The 21,918-nt window shown below is 45.4% G+C and overlaps 1 protein-coding gene across 2 annotated transcripts in view; it reads right to left on the bottom strand.

Moving 5' to 3' along the window:
* The window catches only part of SEPTIN7 (septin 7), a 407,754-nt gene that overhangs the window by 19,797 nt on the left and 366,039 nt on the right, over positions 1 to 21,918 (bottom strand). For both annotated transcript variants that reach the window (XM_029589487.1, XM_029589486.1), the window contains exons 12-13: positions 5,919 to 5,939; positions 1,380 to 1,515 (exon numbers count right to left, since the gene is read on the bottom strand). In XM_029589487.1, coding sequence (XP_029445347.1) covers positions 1,380 to 1,515; positions 5,919 to 5,939 — 157 coding nt within the window. The remainder of the gene's footprint in view (positions 1 to 1,379; positions 1,516 to 5,918; positions 5,940 to 21,918) is intronic.

Raw genomic sequence — 21,918 nt, 5'->3', positions numbered from 1 at the left:
CTGACAGAGAATGTCTCTCAGGAGGTACACAACCAGACCACCACTACAACCATGCGGGAGAAGGGAGCCCTAACTGAAGAAAGCACCCACATGCTCCTATAGCAGACAGCAGTAACTTCAAGCAAGAGATCCTGGGCTCATCACTTGCCATGTTCTGACTTGGAGAAATAAAATGGAGATGTACGACATCAGTGCTGCCATAAAGACAGCTCAAGGTTGCCATCACTAGTACAAGAGGAACACGAGAGGCAGCTAGCTGTGTAACTAAAGCAAAGAAAGTAGGTAAAGGGACAGCTGAAGTGTTGTACTTCCTATCCTCTTCTTTCTCCTTTCGTATCATCGCATGGGCTGCCTAATTGAAAATGAAGTCTACATAATGGCATGAAAAAGAGGGAGCAGCCATGGGGATAGGAAGTACAGTGCTTGCGCTGTCCCTCGTATCTATCTTTTCTGCTTTAGTCCTGTGGTTGGGTGCTTTTCCTGAGTCCTTCTACTACCATGTTTGTTGTATGATACTCTATTGCTGCTGCTCTCCAGGTGCCATGCAAGAGAGACCAAGACTAGGAAGATGGGGAATGGGAGTTACAGAGAGAAAACAGGGAGAGGTGGAGCGAGAAATCAAGAGTAGAGATGTGGATGGCTATATGGTAGAAAGAGTAATTTTGGGAGGTGAAAGATTAATAGGTAGGGAGAAAGGGAGATGGAAGGCAGAGTGGAATAGAAGAATCAGAAAGAGGAAGACTCAGGGCAGGGAGGTGTAGGAAGAGAGTCAAGGAGAAGGAGAGCAAGAGAAGTAGGGACGACAGGCAGCAAAGATGCTATGGAGGGCTGAGAGGAGTCAATAGGCAAAGAGATAGGGAACTGGAAGGGTAGAAAAGAAAGAAATGAAAGGTGAAAAATGGGAAGGAGAGAGTTAGAGAAGAAAGACTGAGAGAAATAAAATCAAAGAAAGCATTCTGACAAGTGAGGATGAGATGAAGAAGGGAAACAAGCATAGACAAAAAGAAAACGGTAAGGAGAACCAAGAAACAAAGACAGAAAAGATGGAAACAGGAAAATTCCCTTGAAATCAAGGTAGAGAAAAAAAACCCAAGTGTATTTGCTATAAATTTTGTGAATGAAGAGTAACAAACATCTCAATCTTGAAAGGGGTATACAGTAATCATGAAAGGTTGAAAACCACTGCTTTACTACAGCTGGCTTTGTGTTATTCTTCCTGTAGTAATACATATCTTGATAGTCTTTGTGCTACTATAATAGGTATTCATTGTCATGCCAACATATCACAGTATGCCAAATATATATACCCAGATAACTAAATATTTTAGCACTTTTACCAAAGTTGCAAAACCATTAGGACCTGATGCATATTCTATTACCTCAGCTTCAGAGTCCTTCAGTTTCTGAACTTTTTCTTTAACTTTCATATCAAAGACCTGCTCCATTTCCATCTCCATTTTTTTCATTTTAGCCACATGTTCTCTTCTCTCTTCTTCCATCTGTGCTAGGGGGCTCCTGCAGTAAACCAAAACCAGAAATTATATCATAAAATGATCTACGATGTAGCCAACCACCATGCTGGAAAAATGTGCAATGAGAAATAATAAAGTTTCATGGAAGGATGTAGTTGGATAATTCTAAGAGCAAATCTCTAAATTAATCACTGAAGATATAATTCTTTCTTAAACAATGTATTTCAACATGATTTCCTCAAAAAGTTATCTTATATAAAGAACATATTTCTTTGAGCTTGGAAAACAGCAAAAATGTCAAATTTCATTTTATAAGCATTTTCATTGACAAGAATTAATGCAGTGATGATTTTTAAAAAAAAGTGTATGCTTGATAATTTGAGATTTGTTAAGAATGAGAGTCAAATAGAACAGCTACCATAAAAGCAAGCAGGTTTCATTTTCTTTCTTTTAAGGTTAAAACTAATAGCATCATTACTTAGCACTTTTAAAACTGTGATATCCAACCTGTGACTCAAATGAGGATAATATATGCTTCAAATTTGGGGTTAGAGAGAGATCATTCAATTGTGAGTCAGATCTGGCTATTTATTTACATCCTCACTTACCACCTATTCAGACTCCAGGCTGGTTTACAAAAATAGTAAACAAAATACATAGTTAACATACAACATAAAATAAAAAAAAACTATTAGCAAAAAAAAAATCTAAAACAAATTACACTTAAAACCAAAATATATTAAAACTCAAATAAATCCACAGCAACATAATAAAACTTCTAAAAACCTTATTTCCACTCAAATGTTAATTTAAAAAGCAAAGCATTTCCAAAAACTTAGGTATCTAAAAATTTTCAAATTCTATTTGACATAGAATTCCATAAAACTGGCCCACTAAATGAAAAAAAAATGTGTTCATGTTTCCACTAATCTTATCTCCTTTGGGTGAGGGGACCTGTAGCTGGACCTTTTGCGAGGATCTTAAGCTCCTAACAAGTAGAATGCACCAATCTTTCAGATACTTTGGAGATAATCTAATCTATGCATTATAAAGATTTTAACATCTTCTAAAGGAGTTCTCAGAATAGGTTGAGGAGCACAATTTTAAAGTGACCAGTTAATTAGGCTTTGGGGAATGCATGTCAAAAGTCCACTGATTAGATCATGTATATAAAACCATGCATCACAATTCTGCCATTCTAACAAAGCAAGAGGGAAAGTATGAAAGAGAAAGCTGGAGGTATTTCAATAATAATCTTTGCCAGGAGTCTACCTAGAACTAATAAGGGCAGATTCATTTCCTTATTCAACATACAATGGTAGCAATGATTGTTTTTTGTTTTTGTTTTTTAATAAAAAGATACAGATTTCAAAAGCATGTTTTAGAAATTGGACATGCGATTACTTCACTCATGAAACTGTTAATATTCTATGTGATGAATACTTAGATCTGTCACAGCACATTGTCTGCTATACAAGGTATGTATAATCTGTGTTTAGATTATGTACATCATATTTTTTTAGGCCACTATATACCCATAAAAGTATACTATATTTTAGAAATATAGCAACTGCTATGAATCTGCTGTAATATATACTAAGATCTCAGTATTCTTCACCCTATATACTCAAACATCATTGAAACCTATATTTTGTTAACTGAAGGACCAAGGACCTAAATATTAGTCTGCAAATAAAAAATAAGGACTAGAAAACACTGCATGGATTGTTAACCTTTACAAACAGTTCTCAAAATATGGCTGATACTTTCTAGATTTGTCTGTGTGAAAGCACCTCCTTGCTTACCCTACTAAACCATCCGCTGTTTCCTTTCTAATGTCAGCTCAGCAGCTTGCTATGGCACTACCAGAATCTGTGAACTTGTACACTGCAGAAAAGGCTGGGAGAGTCTCTGCCTGGATGTTTTTTTTTTACTGTTTGTTTAATCTATCCCTCATTTTCTAATGACCAAGTTACTCACGCCCTGTTTTATTGTAACTTTTATACGCCTTGCTGTTAATTGGTTTCTCCCCTTGTTCATTGTAAACCGGTTCGATAAGACCTGTCTTGAGCATCGGTATATTTAAAGAACTTAAATAAATAAATAAATAAAATGTAGCAACAAAATCAAGGTGTGTATAGACATACAAAATCCAAATGATCATAAAATTCTTCATAAGGCAGTATAATAAATACATGCCTTTAAATGATTATGATTGTCTGCTCCCTACTCAAATGATTATGATTGTCTGCTCCCTACTCAAATGATTATGATTGTCTGCTCCCTACTCAAATGATTATGATTGTCTGCTCCCTACTCCAAAAAAAAAAAAATCAGTAAGGAACTACAAATGTTTCTTTTAACCTTTGTATATAAAGAATGTTATGTTATATAACCTCACATATAACCTCACCTCAACGAGTGTTGTATTCGGGGTTATATAACTTTGAATATAACCAGTGTACATAATGAATGTCTCTCTAAACCCTGTACATAACCTATCCCTTTGTGTCATTGTTTACACCCTCCCCCCGCCCCCTCCCTTGTCACTCCTAATCTGAATCCCTCCCTCCTCAGTTTATCTAGTTATTGTTCTGTTACTGCGTTCTTTTGCATACTGTTCTTTGTAAAGGCTATGCCTATATATACTTTGGTTGTAAGTTACTTGTAAACTGACACGATGTGCAAACGGTTGTCGGTATATAAAATCATTTAAATAAATAAATAAATGAGACAAGGAATTTTAGACTAGGTGAAAAATATTGATAATGTTAAGAATAACACTTATCAATAGCTTTTATTACCAATAAATAGAATATATGCCCTACAGGAACAGTATGCTTAATATTTTCTGCCTGAGCACTTCTTAACTATCACCCCCACGCCTCTCCTCAAAAAAAGCTAGTATTCCTATAAACCAGACATATATGAAATAAAGAACCATAAAAACTTTGAGAATCCCATCTGGTAACAAAAAGTAGCCAAAGAGTTCAGAATAAAGATTGTTCTTAATCTAGCCCTTGTCATTAACGTACTCATAGCCTTCTTCTTTACTCCTTTTAATGATCCCCTGTTTTGTCTCCCATCTGCCACACTTCCTTATATACCCTTATTTCCCTTATACCCCCTTCCCCTGTCCTCAAACCCTTCTTTTTCCTTGTAGCAACCATTTATACCCCTTTTTTTTACCCCCTCCGCTTTCCTTTAACTCTTACTTTTCCCTCTAGCAATCCTGCTAGTCTATACATAGCTGCCTTTCTGAATGTATAATTTGTAATGCCATATAGTGTCTCCTGTATGTACTAGTTAAAGATAATGTATATTACTGTATATAATACTGTTTGACGTGTATAATTTATATAAGGTTATCCACAGTGGATAAGTTTACACATTGTCCCTAATTGAGTATATAATTTGCAATGCTACTTATGTTTCCTCTGTTTTCCATTAGGTACTGTTCCTTTTCGCCTCTTCTTGTGTTTCCCTCTCTTCTCTCGCCTCTTCTCTCTTCCTATCTGCTCCCTCTTCCCCCCACCCTGGATTTTTGTAATTTCCTCTCTCAGTTATATTGTAACCCGGCATGATGTAGCCACGAATGTCAATATATAAAAGCTAATAAATAAATAAATAGCAATCTCAAACCTAAAGATCATGACTTACATTGATAAGTGAAAGATGTTTTTGAAACAAATTTAAATGCATGGTTTAAGACAGGCAAATCTTTTTCAAGACATATAGCAACTGAGAAGTATGTTTATGGTATAGTAAAGCAGTATGTCAATCATCTTGAGTTCCTTTCAGTGTGGCCCATTTTACTGACTGCCCAAAACTTTTCAAAATAAAAGAAAAGGAAGCTACAAAGGTTTGTTCCCAAAACACTACTTAACAGCTTTTAGCCATGTCAGCTCAATTCATAATCATATTTTGTTATTTTCTAGTGTTTAGAGACTTGCAGTAATGAGCTGCCACAGTCTATTGTCTGCAAACAATCTGTAATACAAAACATTGTTGACCACTTAGACTGGAACAGTTTGCATGAACTTCACAAATTCATTCCACTCCTTTATGATCCTTCAAACTTTGACCAGATTCTGAGATTAGTCTCAAAATCTTGAACCTCTCTAGGCTTTACAGTTTGGATAAACTGTCAAAAAATATGTTTGAGTAGTATAAATGTGGCTTTTCAAACACTGACAGCATTAATCAAGAGGCTTTGTCCCAGTTTGTATGAAAACAAAGAAATACAGTTCTTTACTGTAAATGTGTTTCAGAAGTTTCATGGATTTGAATAATTTACTATTTTGTAATGCATAGTATTTTTGGAACAAAGAATAAAAGCAGCAAAGCAAATGCTTGATAGGAAAGTTTACTTTTAAAATGTGAAGTAATACTGATACTAATTTTTAAAGAAATCACTTAAGTCTGGAATAACAAATAACCACTTACATGCCTTCAACTGTGTCAAATCTAAAAAAACAAAAATACAGAGACTTAGCATGCTTAAACAAAAATTAAAAATGTAAAAAGTACATTCACAGTAACGAATAATTCTTAAAGATTAATATATGTATTCTAAAAGCAGATCTTCATTGTAAAAGCAAAAATCTTATCAGTGGTTGAACCAGTTCTGTTAATTTTACTTTGAAAACAAGTTAGTAATCTGTACTGTGCAGTGGCATGTATTAATACAAATAGTGATGTAGAAGTGCTTCAATGACAGCAAGATACAAGCAAGTTCGTCTATTTTACAGTAAGTTTATGAAGATTATTTTCATCACTATTGTAGCATCATTATTATAAAGTATTGGTGACTGAATTGTTATTTAAAAATAAAAAATGCTCTGGTCTCATTGAATATACTTTTATCTGACCAGAAGAGGTCTCACATGTACCACAGAACATATACTGAGCTTTATTTTCACTTATTACCTACATCACAGAATCAGTGAAACTGAAAGAAAACAGGGCACTAAAATTATATTAAGACACAATGACAAGGTCTGCTTTAAGAAGAGTAAGAATCTAAAATAAACTGGTAATCCTTACTGAGGATTAACAAAACATGCAAAAGCCAGTAGCATGCCTTTAATACAGATATGTCCTTAAAACAGACACGCTCTACAAAAAACTAAGTTTAACCAACCATACTGAACCTGCCCACAAAACTATGTAAACCAGAAGACTAAATCTGACACTAAAATGCTAAATTCTTATAGCTAGAAAAGCAAAGATTTTCTGGATTAATTACCTATGTATTCATTAGGGTTAGTAAATTAGATATACACAATTGTCACACTTCAACCACTGGATTATTGGATGTAGCCTATTAGAGCACAGAGTTCAAGTATGGTAGATCAGTGGTTCCCAACCTTTTGTGTTTTGGAACATCTGGCACAGAGCTCACTTCAACATGGCACACCACTTTCCCTCTTCCCCCCCATCCCTAGCATCAACACTTTCCCTTTCCCATCTCTCTACCCCCTGGAATCACCTTCCCGTCTCTCTCTTCCCCAACCTTCTTTTCATCCTTCTCCTTCTACTCCCCCCCCCCCCCCACTCAGCATCATCACCATCATCTTCCCCTCACTCCACCCACCTGCCATCACCTTGCCTTTCCTACCTTCTCCCCACTTGCCATTAGCACTCTTTCCTTTCCTCTCTCCCCAACATTCTCAAAGTTGCTTACCTGTAACAAGTGTTCTCCAAGTGCAGCAGGATGTCAGTTCCCACACATGGGTGATGTGATATACTATGGAGCCTGGCCCCAAAAAACTAAGTCAAAATTTCTAGAACTTAGACTGCACCTCACAGGGAATTCCCACACATGCCATTATACTATGCATCCATATGGTCTCTCTTCAGCAGCATAATTTAGAAAGAGAAAAATTATGGAGAAACCAACTCCAAAGAGTGGTGGGCAGGTTTTGCGAGGACAGCCTGCTATTCTCCGAGAAAAACTATTACAGGTAAGCAACTTTGGTTTTTCCGAGGACAAGCAGTATGGTAGTCCTCACATGAGGAATCCCTAGCTACAGACTGCCCCTAACGAAAAAGGAGTCAAGTGCCAATGGGCACAACATTTTTGTTGGCCACAAACCTTTTGCGTATTTTATACTTAACCTATTAGGGGCAGCTTGAAACAACAACAGGCCCTTGGATGGGAATGGAGTTAGGATCTACACCTCATAAAAATTCCGAAGGGAAGACTGGCCAAATCTAGTATTATGTCAGCCATCCCTGTCCAAATACTAGTAACTGAGTGAAGAGAATTCCATGTTGCAGCCTTGCCACAGACATGGCTCACTAGATTCAGACCCACCTGGGCATAACAGGAGGAGATTCAATCTGCTAGCCAATTAGATATAGCATATTTGGCAATGGTGACACCCAGCTTTTTTGCTTCAAAAGAAACAGTTGGGTGGGCCTTCTATGGGCTTCAGTATTCTCCAAGCAGAAGGCAAAGGCTCTTTTGCAGTTCAAACTGTGCAGTATTTGGTGGACAAGTGGCCTGGGAAACTATGTTGGAAGGATTATTGACTGGTCAAGATGGAATTCTGATACCACCTTAGGCAAGAACTTAGGATGGGTACCTAGCACCACCGTATCATGGAAAAACTTAGTATAAGTTACTAGAGCCTAAAGCTCATCGATGCTGTGCACCAAAGTAACTGCCAACAAAAACATGATCTTCATTAATTGAAATAAAACCATGGTTAGATCCTAAGACACAGCAGGTGGTCTGATGGAAGGCTTCAAATGAAGCAGACACCACATAAAATGTACAACTAAAGGCTTTACAGAGGGCTTGCATTCTATATGGTGATGGCATGTATCAATCACACTAAGGTGGATCCTTAGCAAGTTGTTCTTGAGGCCAGTATTTGACAAATGTAGAAGATAATGAAGCAGTTTTTGTGTGAAGCAGGAGAAAAGATCTAGGGCCCCTTTGCTCACACCGTACGGCAAATGTTTCTCTACTTAAATCCATAGGACTTTCTAGTGGAATCCTTCCTGGAAGCTAAAAACTAGAGACATAAAACAAATCAAAGGAATAATCAACCTCTGAACATCAAATGGTAGGCAACAGGAACCTGAGGTTGGGATAGCACAACCTGCCTGTATCCTGAGTGATGAGATCTGGAGAAATCCCCAGTCTGACAGAGTGCCCTGATGGACATCTCCCAAATGATGGTAACCAGACCTGTCTTGGCCAAAATGGGTCTATGACAATCATGACTTCCTTGTCTTCTTTGAGCTTCAACAAAGTCTTTGCCACTAGGGTGTATGAGGATACGCATATGAAAGACCCTTGACCCAATGCAGGGCAAAAGCATCAGAGGCTAGTCTGCTGTGTGCCCCCTCTGTCTGGAGCAGAATAGTGGGACCTTCCTGTTTCAAGGGAACACGAACAGATCCACCAGAGGTATTCCCTCGAAATGGGAGACCTGATTCGCTATCTCCTGGATGAGGGTTCACTCATGTGGTTGCAAGGACCAAATCAGTCAAATCTGCTAGCACATTTTTCACTCTGGACAGGTAAATGATTCTAAGAATCATCCCCCAAGAGATGGTCCAGCTCCACAGCTTGACACTATCCTGACACAGAAGGTATGACGCTATACCTCCCTGTTTGTTGATGTAATACATTGCTACTTGGTTGCTAGTCTGGACAAGTTTGTTGGACAGCCAATATCTGAAAGCCTATACAGCATACTAGCTCTAGGAAATGTATTTGATGCAATTTTTCCTAAGTGGACCATAACCCCTAGGTGCAGAGCCCATCAACATGAGTTCCCCATCTACTGAGAGGACAATATGGATCAGAGAAATTTGTAATGGGACTCCTCTGACCAGACTAGAACTGTCCCACCACAAGACAGGGAGTTCTCCTTAGTGGTTGAGTGATCTGGATGCTGTCCCATAGGTCTTCAGTGGCCTGCAGCCTCTGAGACCTTAAGGTACCATTGGGCTCTTCTTATGTAAAGATACGCCAAAGGAGTTACCCATACCATCAATGCCATTGGGCCAACAGCCTCAACGCGTGCCACACTGATATCTGCTGATTCATCTGAAACCTTCCTGCCGCAGCTATCAAAGTGGTGGCCCTTTGCTGAGGAAGGAAGGCTTTCTCCTGAGTTGTGTCTAGCAAAGCTCCCATAAACTCCACTTGAGGTGATGAGCTGAGGTAAGACTTGGGGTATTTGGCAATGAATCCTAGTAAATCCAACATCCAGATGGTCATACACATCAATTCCTTAGCTCCTGTCTGAGATGAGTTATTGACTAGCCAATAAGCCAGGTAAGGAAACACAAACAACCCCAGTTTGCGTAAGTGCGCCACCACCACAGCCAGGCATTTTGTGAAAAGATGTGGGGCAGATACTAGTCCAAGTGGCAATACTGGAGGTGGTGGTCTCATACAATGAATCAAATATTTCCTGTGATTGGGGAAAATCTCTAATGTGAATATAGGCATCCTTGAGATAGAGCGCTTAACGAGTCCCTTTTTTGAAGGAAGGGGATTAAGGTGGCTAGGGAAACCAGCTTGAACTTCTCTCTTGATGAATGTGTTCAAGGCCCTTAGGTGTAGGATGTGATGGAGTCCACCTGATTTCACTGGAATCAGAAAATACTTTATGTAGAATCTTCACCCTCTTTACCTTGATGGAACAGGCTCAACTGCTCTGGTCATGAAGAGGGAGGAGAGCTCCTTTAGAAGCAGTTTCTGATGCGTTAACTGAACAGGGGTCTGGAGGTCAATTTAGCAGGAGACCCACTAGGTTTAATTTCCACTCTCTCTTGCTTATTACTGAGACCCCAGACATCCAAGGTTACACTGGTTTACGTAGAACTCTAGTCTTCCACCAACCAGGTGGTCCTCTGGCATGGGTACTAGGCTCCTAGGTGTGTGATCCAGTCAAAATCCCATCCCAGGTGTTGACTGGGTTGTCATCTATGATTTAGGAATCCTGTTGCCTTGGACAAGCAAAAGGGGTCTGATGGAGGGGACAGAGGGTGGAGGATAGCACTTCCTCAGATGGAAGAAGTTCCCCCTTTACCCTGGTTTCAGATAACTCCTGGAAGAGGCAGCAGAGTCTGGAGAGCTAGTGGAGAACTGAAGTTATTGCAAAATGATCTTAGATCTTTGTGACTGCATTCTTGACTATCTCCGAAAAGATTCTCTCACATATACAGTATGTCAGCAAGTGTCTTTCTTGAACTTCCGATTAGAGATATGAGGCTTGCAGCCAGGAGAGTCTGAATGCCCCTACCCTTACACAGGAGAGACTCTTGATGCCGTTTTGAAAACATTGAAGGTTGAACAGACCATGTGTTTTCTATACTCCAACCCTTTGTCCACCAGTGACTGGAAGGTATCTTGCTGCTTTTAAGGAAGCAGCTTGGCCACTCTCTGCATTTGCTTCAGGATGCCCCACATGTACTGGCCCATGAAGACCTGATATGATGCTATAGAGGAAATGTGTAGCTCCCGAAAACTTTTCTCCCAATAGTATCCATTGCTCTAGAATCCCTCCCCAGGGGCACAGAGGAATGGGTGCTAGATCTCTTGGTCTTTTTGAGAGTGAATTCAACAACAAATTGGCATGGCAGCTGCCGCTTGTCAAATCCAGAAGCCTTTTGGACATAAACCACACCCACCTTCCTATTGATGGAAGCCACAAAGAGGAGGTTCTCCCACATCCTTGTCTATACCCTAATGAAGGACCTTGTAAACAGACTGTTGCAATCTCCTTATGAGGCTCCACAAACTGGAGATGTCAAGCATCTTGGTACTGGACTCTTCCTCAGTCTAATGAAAATGGAATGGCTTCTGCAAATGGCTTCTGCCATCTTCCTCATAAAACCTGCAAAGGAGAGGTCCTCAGGTGGGGATTTCATTCTCTCTGGTGGAGAAATGGGTCAGAGGAAAGACCTGTAGACACTTCTTCAGAGGCATCTGCAGATTCATAGTCATACCCCCATGAATATTGAGGGACCAACTCATCCCTGTCTGCCAGTAAGGACTCTTTCGGTACTCTGTCCTCAGCCAACAGGTCTCAGACTGGTGCAGTTGGCTGCTTTGGCCTGGACCTTGAGCAACTTAAATGGGAAAACTTCTTCTCCTTAGGGGCTGGCAGCCATCGAATCCTGGTGCCCCTCTGGGCATCGGTGTCTGATCAGGCACTGGTGCCAAAGCCAATGCACCTGTGAGCAGTTGGAGGGAAATGAGCAGCAGTTCGAAGGCTGGCAGTGCCTGCCTCAGTGTTCTTAATGCCCTAACACAGAAGCCCTGCAGCTTCTTCTCCAAGGCCTGCTAGATGATCTTATGCAATTTCTCCTCAAAGATTGCCAATGCCAACACAAACTGGGAGGCAGGAGGTATGACCATATCCTCTTCAGAACTGAGAGGTGGGATCAGTGATGGACATCAGGACCAGTAAAGACCATCGTGAGTCCTCGGTGTGTCTTGAGGACTAACTCTCCTTGTCACAGGACCAGTTTGTTTGTTTGTTTTTGGGAGGGGGGGAGGTGGAGGGGTTCTCAATGTGCACCGGCCCATACTCACTTCCAGCATTGCCCTTCGATGGAGATTGATGCAGGTGCTTCTTTGGCTTCTCTTGATGCTCAACATGAGATCCTCTCAATGCTGGAGTTGAAGAGGCAGAATCTGATCCCTGCTTCAATTGGGAAGAGTCAGATAATGGCCTGTCTCCAAATTCCTTAATGGCAGATGGCACTGAGGGAACAAATGGTGCCCTCCCGATGCAGACTATGCTTCTTGAATCTGGGAAGCTCCAAGGTCCATCGATATTGATGTCTCCAATGCAGATGCTGATGGATTGCTCTGGTGCCCAAAGAGTTTATAAGTAAGGTCCAGTTGGGACCAACATCCTTTCTGGGTCATGGTTGCACACTTACACCACACCTATGGACATTATAAAATATCCCCCCAAGGAAAAGAAAATTCTATCATGGCTGGGCGGGAGGGGGGTCTATGATAGACGTGGTACTTTTACATCAGGAGCATCACTGGAACCCACTAGATATGTCAGAGAAAATAAAAGGAATGCAAAAAAACTATGGCGGTGATGGTTCAATGGTTGGCAGGCACTGAAGGGCCCCACCATTGTGGAAGGGAACGATGCAAAAAGAAACTTAGTAGATATATTAAGGCTGCTTAGTGTCTTCACTGCTGCTGGGGGGGGGGGGGGGGGGGGGAAAGTAGAGATATGTAAGGAGCCCACTTTGGGCCAGGCTGGCTCTGAACAGGTTAAAGTACAATCTGTAAATAACTGCCCTAACACCAGGTTAAAAGTTAACCTAGCCCCACACAATAGCTGCCTTTTGCTGGCAGAGAGATGTGCAGACGTAAGTTAAAAGCATCAGGTGGAAATGGCATATCATGGAGCATACAAAGCCATGGCAACAAGGGGGGGGGGGGGGAAGAACTGCATGAACAGGTAGCCAAATTCCTCTCAGCCGGGAATCCACAGGACCAGCCCAAACCTGAAGTGGGGCTCACTCACTTCATTAATGAGCTCACCCATGTCCTGGGGAGAACCATATGACAAAATACAAGATGAAGAAAGGGTGGGTGTATGCTTCAGGAATGCTTCTGCTCAGTACCTAGGTAGGAAACTTTGCTGGAAAGCTGTAGCTTTGGGGCTCTGCTACAATTGATAACTATGAAGGGGATGGAACAGAGAAGTCCGTATGCAGACCTGCAAGCTGTAGTGTTAGCTATTCGGAAGAGCTGTGATTTGAGCCACTCCAGGTGTCACCAGTTCACCGAATCATGGGCAATAGAAAATGGGCTAGCTGTTTGGTTGCCTTGATGACAAACATAATTGGAAAATAGGGAGCAAGACACTATGGGGAAAAGAGTTGTGGGAGGAGATATGGAGATTAGTATAGACTATTTTCACCATTGTTTATTATGTGAATGCTCACACTCACAATGATACTGCAAAGGCTTGGTATAACCAAACTGTGGATGCAGCTGCACAAATTTCATCTGTAAATTTGGCAGAAGTACGCGAGGAATTAACAAAATGGATTCATGAGCAGGCATGATACTTAGGAGCAGAAGCTACCTACCAGTGGGAATTACAATGAGGAGTGCCATTAACAAGAGATCAGTGCAAGACAATTAGTTCTCAGTTTGAGATCTGCCAACAAATAAAACAGACAATTTAGGTCTCCAGTAAAAGGATTAGGGCATATCAGGAGAGGTAAACAAGCAGCACAGATCTGGCAGACAGACTGCATAGGCCAGCGGTTCTCAACCTGTGGGTCGCGACCCCTTTGGGGGTCGAATGACGATTTGCTAGGGGTCACCTAAGAGACCATCGGAAATGTTGAGATTACTTACATGATCATTTCCTTTTCCTTAGTGTATGCAGATGGACTCAAAACAAATGGGTATAGTGTGCTCGTGCTAGCAGTTGGAGACGGATCTGACGTCAGCACGGGTACATATACCCCCACAGGAAGTGCCGCAAATCAGTAATCTTCCTTGCAAAAGCTTTTATGGATACATGTGTGACTGACCGATTAATCTACAGGATTACCCTGACCAATTGATGGTAGCTGGAGACCGCCAGTGTACTCAGCCGGAAGGCGTCGACACCCGACAGGGTGGATGCCCTATATAAAAAAACATGGCTTACCGTGAGTTCAGTGAATTCTCATGTATACCGGCAGCCGGGCGGGATGCTGAGTCCATCTGCATACACTAAGGAAAAGGAGATTATCAGGTAAGTGATCTCAACATTTCCTAGCGTGTAGCAGATGGACTCAAAACAAATGGGATGTACAAAAGCTGCTCCCGGACTGGGCGGGAGGCTGCACGAGGACCGTTTAGGATTGCCCTCGCAAATGCTGTGTCCTCCCGGGCCTGGATGTCCAGACGGTAGAATCTGGAGAAGGTATGGAGGGAGGACCACGTCGCCGCTTTACATATCTCTGCAGGCGACAGCAGCTTAGTTTCTGCCCAAGAGGCCGATTGTGCTCTGGTAGAATGAGCCTTGACTATAGAGGCGGTGGTTTTCCCGCCTCTATGTAGGCTGCCTTGATAACTTCTTTAATCCAGCGGGCGATGGTTGGCCGTGAGGCCGCTTCCCCTTGCTTCTTCCCGCTGTGCAGGACGAACAGGTGGTCCGTCTTTCGTACTGCTTCTGACATTTCCAGGTATCTGGACAGCAGTCTGCCGATGTCGAGATGGCGTAGCATTCAACCTTCCTCAGACTTCTTCAAACCTTCCGTGGTAGGCAAGTATATGGTTTGGTTGAGGTGAAAGTGTGAGACCACTTTGGGTAAAAAGGATGGAACTGTGCGAAGATGGATAGCCTCTGGAGTGATTCTGAGAAATGGATCACGACAGGATAGTGCTTGTAGCTCTGAGATGCGGCGTGCTGAACACCCAGCCAGCAAGAACACCATCTTCAAGGTTAACAAACGGAGGGACAGGCCTCGAAGGGGCCTGAAGGCTGATCCCGCCAAAAATTCCAATACTAGGTTGAGATTCCACAAGGGCACTGGCCACTGCAGTGGCTGGCGAATGTGTTTGACTCCTTTCAGGAAATGTGAGACATCCGGGTGGTTGGCAATGGTGTTGCCGTCACTCCTGGGACCGTAGCAAGACAGCGCTGCTACCTGAACCTTGATGGAGCTGAGGGACAGACCCTTCTGAAGTCCATCTTGTAGGAAGTCCAAAATGATAGGAATCTTAGCGGCATGCGAATTGGTGCCGTGAGTCGCACCAGGCTTCAAAAACTCTCCAGATCCTGATATATGTTAGGGATGTGGAGAACTTGCGTGCTCGGAGGAGTGTATCTATAACCGGCTCCGAGTATCCCCTTTTCTTCAGTCTAGCCCTCTCAATGGCCAGACCGTAAGAGAGAATTGAGCTGGATCCTCGTGGAGGATGGGACCTTGCCGCAGCAGGTCCCTGGAGGGAGGCAGAGGTAGAGGGTTCCCTGGCCAGTAGTCTTCTCATGTCTGCGTACCAGGGTCTTCTTGGCCAGTCCGGGGCCACTAGAAGAACTAGGCCACTGTGTCGCTGAATCCGGTGTACAATGGCACCCAGCAGGGGCCATGGAGGAAAGGCGTATAGCAGGATCCCCTGAGGCCACGGCTGTACCAGGGCATTGATCCCCTGGGCTCGAGGATCCCGCCTGCAGCTGAAATATCTGGGAACTTGAGCATTGGACCTGTCCGCTAAGAGGTCCATGGCTGGCGTCCCCCATTGATCCACAATTATCTGAAAGGCTGTGGATGACAGCTGCCACTCCCTCGGGTTTAAGCTTTCTCTGCTGAGGAAGTCTGCCGTCGTGTTGTCCTTCCCGGCAATGTGGACGGCGGAGATGTCCTGGAGATTTGCTTCTGCCCAACTCATTTGGGGAGTTATTTCCAGGGACACTTGTTGGCTTCTGGTTCCGCCCTGACGATTGATGTACGCCACCTTGGTGGTATTGTCCGACATCACTCTGACCACTCTGCCACGAAGTCTGCGGGCAAATCGCAGGCACGCTAGCCTGACTGCCCGTGCCTCCAGTCGGTTGATGTTCCACCTTGACTCTTCTCTGGTCCACCGCCCTTGGGCGGTGAGTTCCTCGCAGTGTGCTCCCCATCCATTCAGGCTGGCATCTGTGGTGAGCAGAATCCAGGTTGGGGATGACATTCTTGACCCCCGGCTTATGTGGCTGGGCTGCAACCACCACCGTAGCTGATACCGCACTCTGGCCGGTAGAGGTAGGCGTACGGTGTAGTTCTGTGATCGTGGGCTCCATCGAGAGAGAAGGGCGCTGGTGATCCCGATGGATTGGGATATGTAAATAGGCTTCCGACAGATCTAGGGAGGTGAGAAACTCCCCTGGCTCTACTGAATTCTTGACAGACCGTAGAGTTTCCATGTGAAAGCTGGGGACCCGTAGGTGTCGATTGACTGACTTGAGGTCCAGGACGGGCCTGAAAGTGCCTCCTTCTTGGGTACTATGAAATAAATGGAATAATGCCCAGAATTTATCTCTCCTGCAGGTACTGGGATTATGGCTTTTAGGGCCAGGAGCCTCTGTAAGGTCACTTCTAGTGCCGCTCCATCACTGAAAGAAATCCAGGTAATATCCTTCTCGGATGATGGCGAGGACCCACTGGTCTGAAGTAATCTCGACCCACCTGCGATAGAAGAGGGTTAGGCTGCCCCCTATGGCTGCTACCCCCGGATGGGTCGGCTGATTGTCATTGTGGGGTGCGGCCGGGGCCAGAACCCGAGCCGGTTCTCTTCTTGTTGTGCTTAGTCCGCAAGGACTGGTTCCTGGCCTGTGAACGAGGTACTCGATAGCGAGTCCTTTAAGGGTGGAAGCGCTGCGAATTTCTACCTCTAGATCAGGGGTGGGCAATTAATTTTCCCATGGGGCCACATGAGAAATTGGGATGGTTTTAGAGGGCCGGACTAATATAATTAACTCAGTTCTCAATAGTCCTCCTTATGAAAAGACAGCAGTTTACCACCAATGTATGTCCTCTGAGAAAACACAACAAATAAGACCGATACAAACGCTTACATGCTAGCAAAATATCTCATCTCGGTAACAGACACAGAACCGACCTAACATACTCCCAGGATCTGTAGTAATGCACATAAACTAATCTGCACACAGTTACACCTGTATTATGGAATACACTCAAACAGGAGCAACCCTATCTATGAAAAGGCAACACTACAAATATTACATCAGACCCTAAACACCAATACACCTCTTATTAGGAAAACAGAACTAACAAGCAGCTATAGATCCCCAAACAGAAATAATTGTAAAACTATACTAATAAGCAGAATAAATGTTTCTAAACAGCTATGAACAGAATAACATCCAACAATTAAAAACTCATAAAAACTATTAAACATTCTCCAAACACCAATAAAATATTTCAAAAAAGCAGACATCATACAATTAAAATGGCAGTCAAGAAAAATAAACTTAAAGCCACCTTTACTTACCCCCTCCAGCAGCTCTCCTACTCCCCTTCCCTGCAGGCCATGGCACACACCAGAAGCAGCAGTAGAAGCTAAGCTCTATACTTATGGTCCTCTTCCTTAGTGCCCATGTCTCTCACACACACACCATACCAATCATGCCCCCATGACCAGTTTCTGTCTCTCACACACCAATCATCTCCCAAACAGTCTTTGGCACACACACACCAGTCACCTTCCTGAACAGTTTCTCTCATGCCATACACACACACACACAGGCTTCCCACTCCCGTGTTCTACTTGCATATATGGTCTTCTCACTCTCATAATCACTTTCTCTGTCTCTCTCTCTCACACACACACACTCACTCACCAGTCTCTCACTCCCATGCTTGTTCTCTCCACATGCACAGGCTTCTCATTCCCAAAATCACTTTCTTTCTCTTACACACACACACACACACACACCAGTCTCTCACTCCCATGTTCTCTTTCAGATATACCGGCTTCTCCCTCCCATGATGTGTCACACACACCCAGGTTTCTCACTCCCATGCTCACTCTTTACATGCACAGGCTTCTCATTCCCATAATCACTTTTTCTCTCTCTCTCTCACTCACACACACACACACACCCACACGTCACCTGATCTCACTCATGCATACACACACACACAGGCTTCCCACTCCCAAGTTCTCTTTCAGATATACAGGCTTCTCCCTCCCATGCTGTGTCTCACACACACCCAGGTTTCTCACTCTCATGCTCACTCTCTTCACATGCACAGGCTTCTCATTCCCATAATCACTTTCTCTCTGTTACACACACACACCAATCTCTCTCATTTCCATGCTCACTCTCCCCGTGCACAGGCTTCTCATTCCCTGAATCACATTCTCTCACTTTCACACACACCAGTCTTTTTCTCTCACACACACAGTCACCTTACCAAGCAGTCTCTCTCTCTCATGCATGCACACTCACCCAGGTTTCTCACTCCCACAACTCCAGGCTTCTTATGCTCATGCTTTCCCACATACCCAGACTTCTCACTTCCATGCTTTTTCTCACACACACACACACACACACACATCAGTCACCTCCCTGACTAATGCCTCACACTCTCACATACACATCAGTCATCTCCCTGAGCAATCACTTTCATTGTCTCTCACATACACACACACATCAGCTCTCTGACCACTCAATCACACACAGGCTGGCTGGCTGCTTCTCACTCTCTCTTACTCACTTCCTCTTCCCCCTACATATGTCACGGAGTTTTTTGCCGGTCCGCGGCGCGCGCTCCCGGTCTCTCCCGCTGCCGTTGCCGCTGGGCTGTCAGCACGTTCAAGCTCAGTGGGAACGGCAGCGGTGTTGGAAGAAGCTATGGCACCCGCGGCTGGCCTTTTCTTCTTCCCGCGCCTGCCCCTCCCGTGACCCGAAACAGGAAGTGATACAGGGAGCGGTGCGCGGGAAGGAGAAAGAGCCGTGCCGCGTCGGCTGCAGCATCGGCCCCCGAGCAATTGAACCAGCCGGCAATCGAGAAGAGAGTCAGCAGCATGAGCCCCCGCAGGCCAAGAAAGAAGAATCCCTTCGGCCACGGGAGGCTCATGCTGCTGACTCTCTTCTCGATTGCCGGCTGGTTCAATTGCTCGGGGGCCGATGCTGCAGCCGACGCGGCACGGCTCTTTCTCCTTCCCGCGCACTGCTCCCTGTATCACTTCCTGTTTCGGGTCACGGGAGGGGCAGGCGCGGGAAGAAGAAAAGGCCACCCGCTAGTGCCATAGCTTCTTCCAACACCGCTGCCGTTTCCACTGGGCTTGAACGTGAGACAGCCCAGCGGCAATGGCAGCGGGAGAGACCGGGAGCGCGCGCCGCGGACCGGCAAAAAACTCCGTGACATATGTAGGAAAGAAACTCGAGCGAAGGCACGCTGTCCGATTGGCCGGTACTGGGCAAGGCTTGCCCAGCACCGGCCAATCGGACAGCGTGCCTTCGCTCGAGTCACTCCCTCCTCCCCCCCCCCCCCCCCCCGGACGCTGTAAAAAAAACAAAACAGTTCATTCTCCGCTCCCCGATTGGCCGGCCAATCGGGGAGTGAGGGAGCGGAGAATGAACTGCTGCCTTCCCTCTGCAAGGGAAGGCAGCAGTTCATTCAGACGGGGAATGAGGCACTGCTGCCTTCCCTCTGCAAGGGAAGGCAGCAGTGCCTCATTCCCCGTCTGCTCTCAGCAGTGGGCGGGCTGGATTCAGACCGTAGGCGGGCCGGATTCAGCCCGCGGGCCGCCCCTTGCCCAGGTCTGCTCTAGATGGTCTAGAAAAAGAACGCTGGCTCCTCCTCGCCCTGTCTTCTGGTAGATGGGGTAATGGAGAGGCACCCCATTTAGTAGCCCAGTTCTCGAGATTGCTGCCGAACAGTAAGGAACCCCTTAAAGGGCATTCTTGTGAGCTGTGTTTTGGAGGACAAGTCAGCCGCCCAATTACATAGCCAAAGCTGTCTCCTGGCTGCCACTGAGGAGGACACTCCCTTGGCTTCCGTACGGACGAAGTCAGAGGCTGAGTCAGTGAGAAATGCGAGAGCTGATTCCATGTCTGCTCCCTGGGTGTTGTTTCTCGCCTGTGATAAACAGGAACGCTTCACCACGGTGCAGCAGATCGCGATTCGTAGGGACATGGCTGCTACCTCAAAAGCTTGTTTCAGAATGGTGTCCATGCGTCAGTCATGCGAATCCTTGAGGGCCGCTCCCCCCTCCACCGGAATGGTGGTGTGCTTCACTATTGTGTTAACTATGGCGTCTACCTTGGGGCACGCCAGCAGCTCCTTGGACGCCGGATCCAGAGGGTACATGCCTGCCAAGGCCCGACTCCCTTTGAATGAGGCCTCCGGTGCCTTCCATTCCAGATCGATTAGCTGCTGTGCCACTTGTAGGAGGGGAAAATGGTGAGCCGGTTGGCGCAGGCCCTCATTTTAGGGTCCCCTGGGGTGTCCTGGCCCGGAATGGCCAATTCCGATAGGCATTGTGAGACCAGGCCTGACAGATCCTCTTTCCTAAAGAAGCGCCTCATGGTCCGATATGGCTCTATCTCCGAAGGAAGTTCACCCTCCTCGGGGAGCTCCTCACTGTCCTGGGAGCAATCTGAATCCCCATAATCGGGGCTGTCGGGAGGCGAGTGGCCGCGCCTAGGTCTCGAGGGGCCAGGTACCGGATCAACCGGGACGGAAAAACCCATATGAGGAGCAGTCTGCATCTGGACAAAGGCGTGAATCCCTTTGAATAATTCCACCCAGGAAAGCGAAGCTGGATCTGGCCGTAGGGGCACCAGGTCTCTCGGGTTCCCTGGTTGCTCACCGCGGCCTGCTAAGTCCGGTGTGCTCCCTGAGGAACCGCTGGGCTGGGACGGGTCCTGTCCTGGAACTCCCATGGCCTCCACACATTGGGCTCTGAGGTTGCATGCTGAGCAGAGGCTTAGAGCTTTCATGCCAGATTCTGGAGGTGCCGGCTCTGCGGCCGCATGAGCTCTCTTGTGCTCCATTCGCCTGAAATTCGGTGTTGCCCAATAAAGTGCACCTAACAAGAGCGCTTAACAGCATGCGCCTAGAACGGGCGTCTTATAACATGCGCCTATACACGGGCGTCTTATAAATGTGTGCCTATACACGGGCGGCTTATAAATGTGCACCTATACACGGGCGGCTTACAATGTGCGAACAACGTGCGCCTATCGCGTGCGCTAACGACGTGCGCCTATCGCGTGCGCTAACAATGTGCTTAGCAACGTGCGCTTATCAGCGAAGGTGAGTAGGCAGGCAAAAATGGCGACCTCCTTGACGTGCTGCCTCATAGGCAGGCCCAGTTAATCCACACTTCCTCGGAGACCAAGTAAAGATATACGCCTTACCTTGTCTTCGGCGCTTCCCGGCTGCGACCCGGGCGGTCTCCGGCTGCAGGGGGAGAGGGTGAGTACCTTCACCGCCGCGCATAAGGAAGTGCGCCCGCTGCCTCTAGGACGCTCCCGAACCCGTCTCGCTCGGGGGCCAAGTCCACGCCGGGACCGAGGCTGCCTCCAGGCCGCACCCGAACTTGTCTCACTCGGGGGCCAAGCCGTGCCTGAGCCCTTCTCACTCGGGGGCTAGGTCCCTGCCGCGAACCGGCCACCGGACCGAGGCTCTCGCTTTCGAGGGACCACGGAAGTCAGCTCGGGAAACTCGACTGGGTGTGTGACCGCCTGGTATCACCACAGGAGTGCGGGGCTTGTCTTCAATAGGTTTCTTCTAGGAATTTAGTCGTTTAGAATTTGGAAAACACGCTCAGCGAGCGTGAGGTAGCTCCAAATTGCTTTGGAGACGGAAATTACTGATGTGCTGCACTTCCTGTGGGGGTATATGTACCCGTGCTGATGTCAGATCCGTCTCCAACTGCTAGCACGAGCACACTATACCCATTTGTTTTGAGTCCATCTGC

The sequence above is a fragment of the Rhinatrema bivittatum genome, chromosome 2, assembly GCF_901001135.1.
Source record: "Rhinatrema bivittatum chromosome 2, aRhiBiv1.1, whole genome shotgun sequence".
Taxonomy (NCBI): Eukaryota; Metazoa; Chordata; class Amphibia; order Gymnophiona; family Rhinatrematidae; genus Rhinatrema; species Rhinatrema bivittatum.
This window is presented reverse-complemented; position numbering and strand designations above follow the sequence as displayed.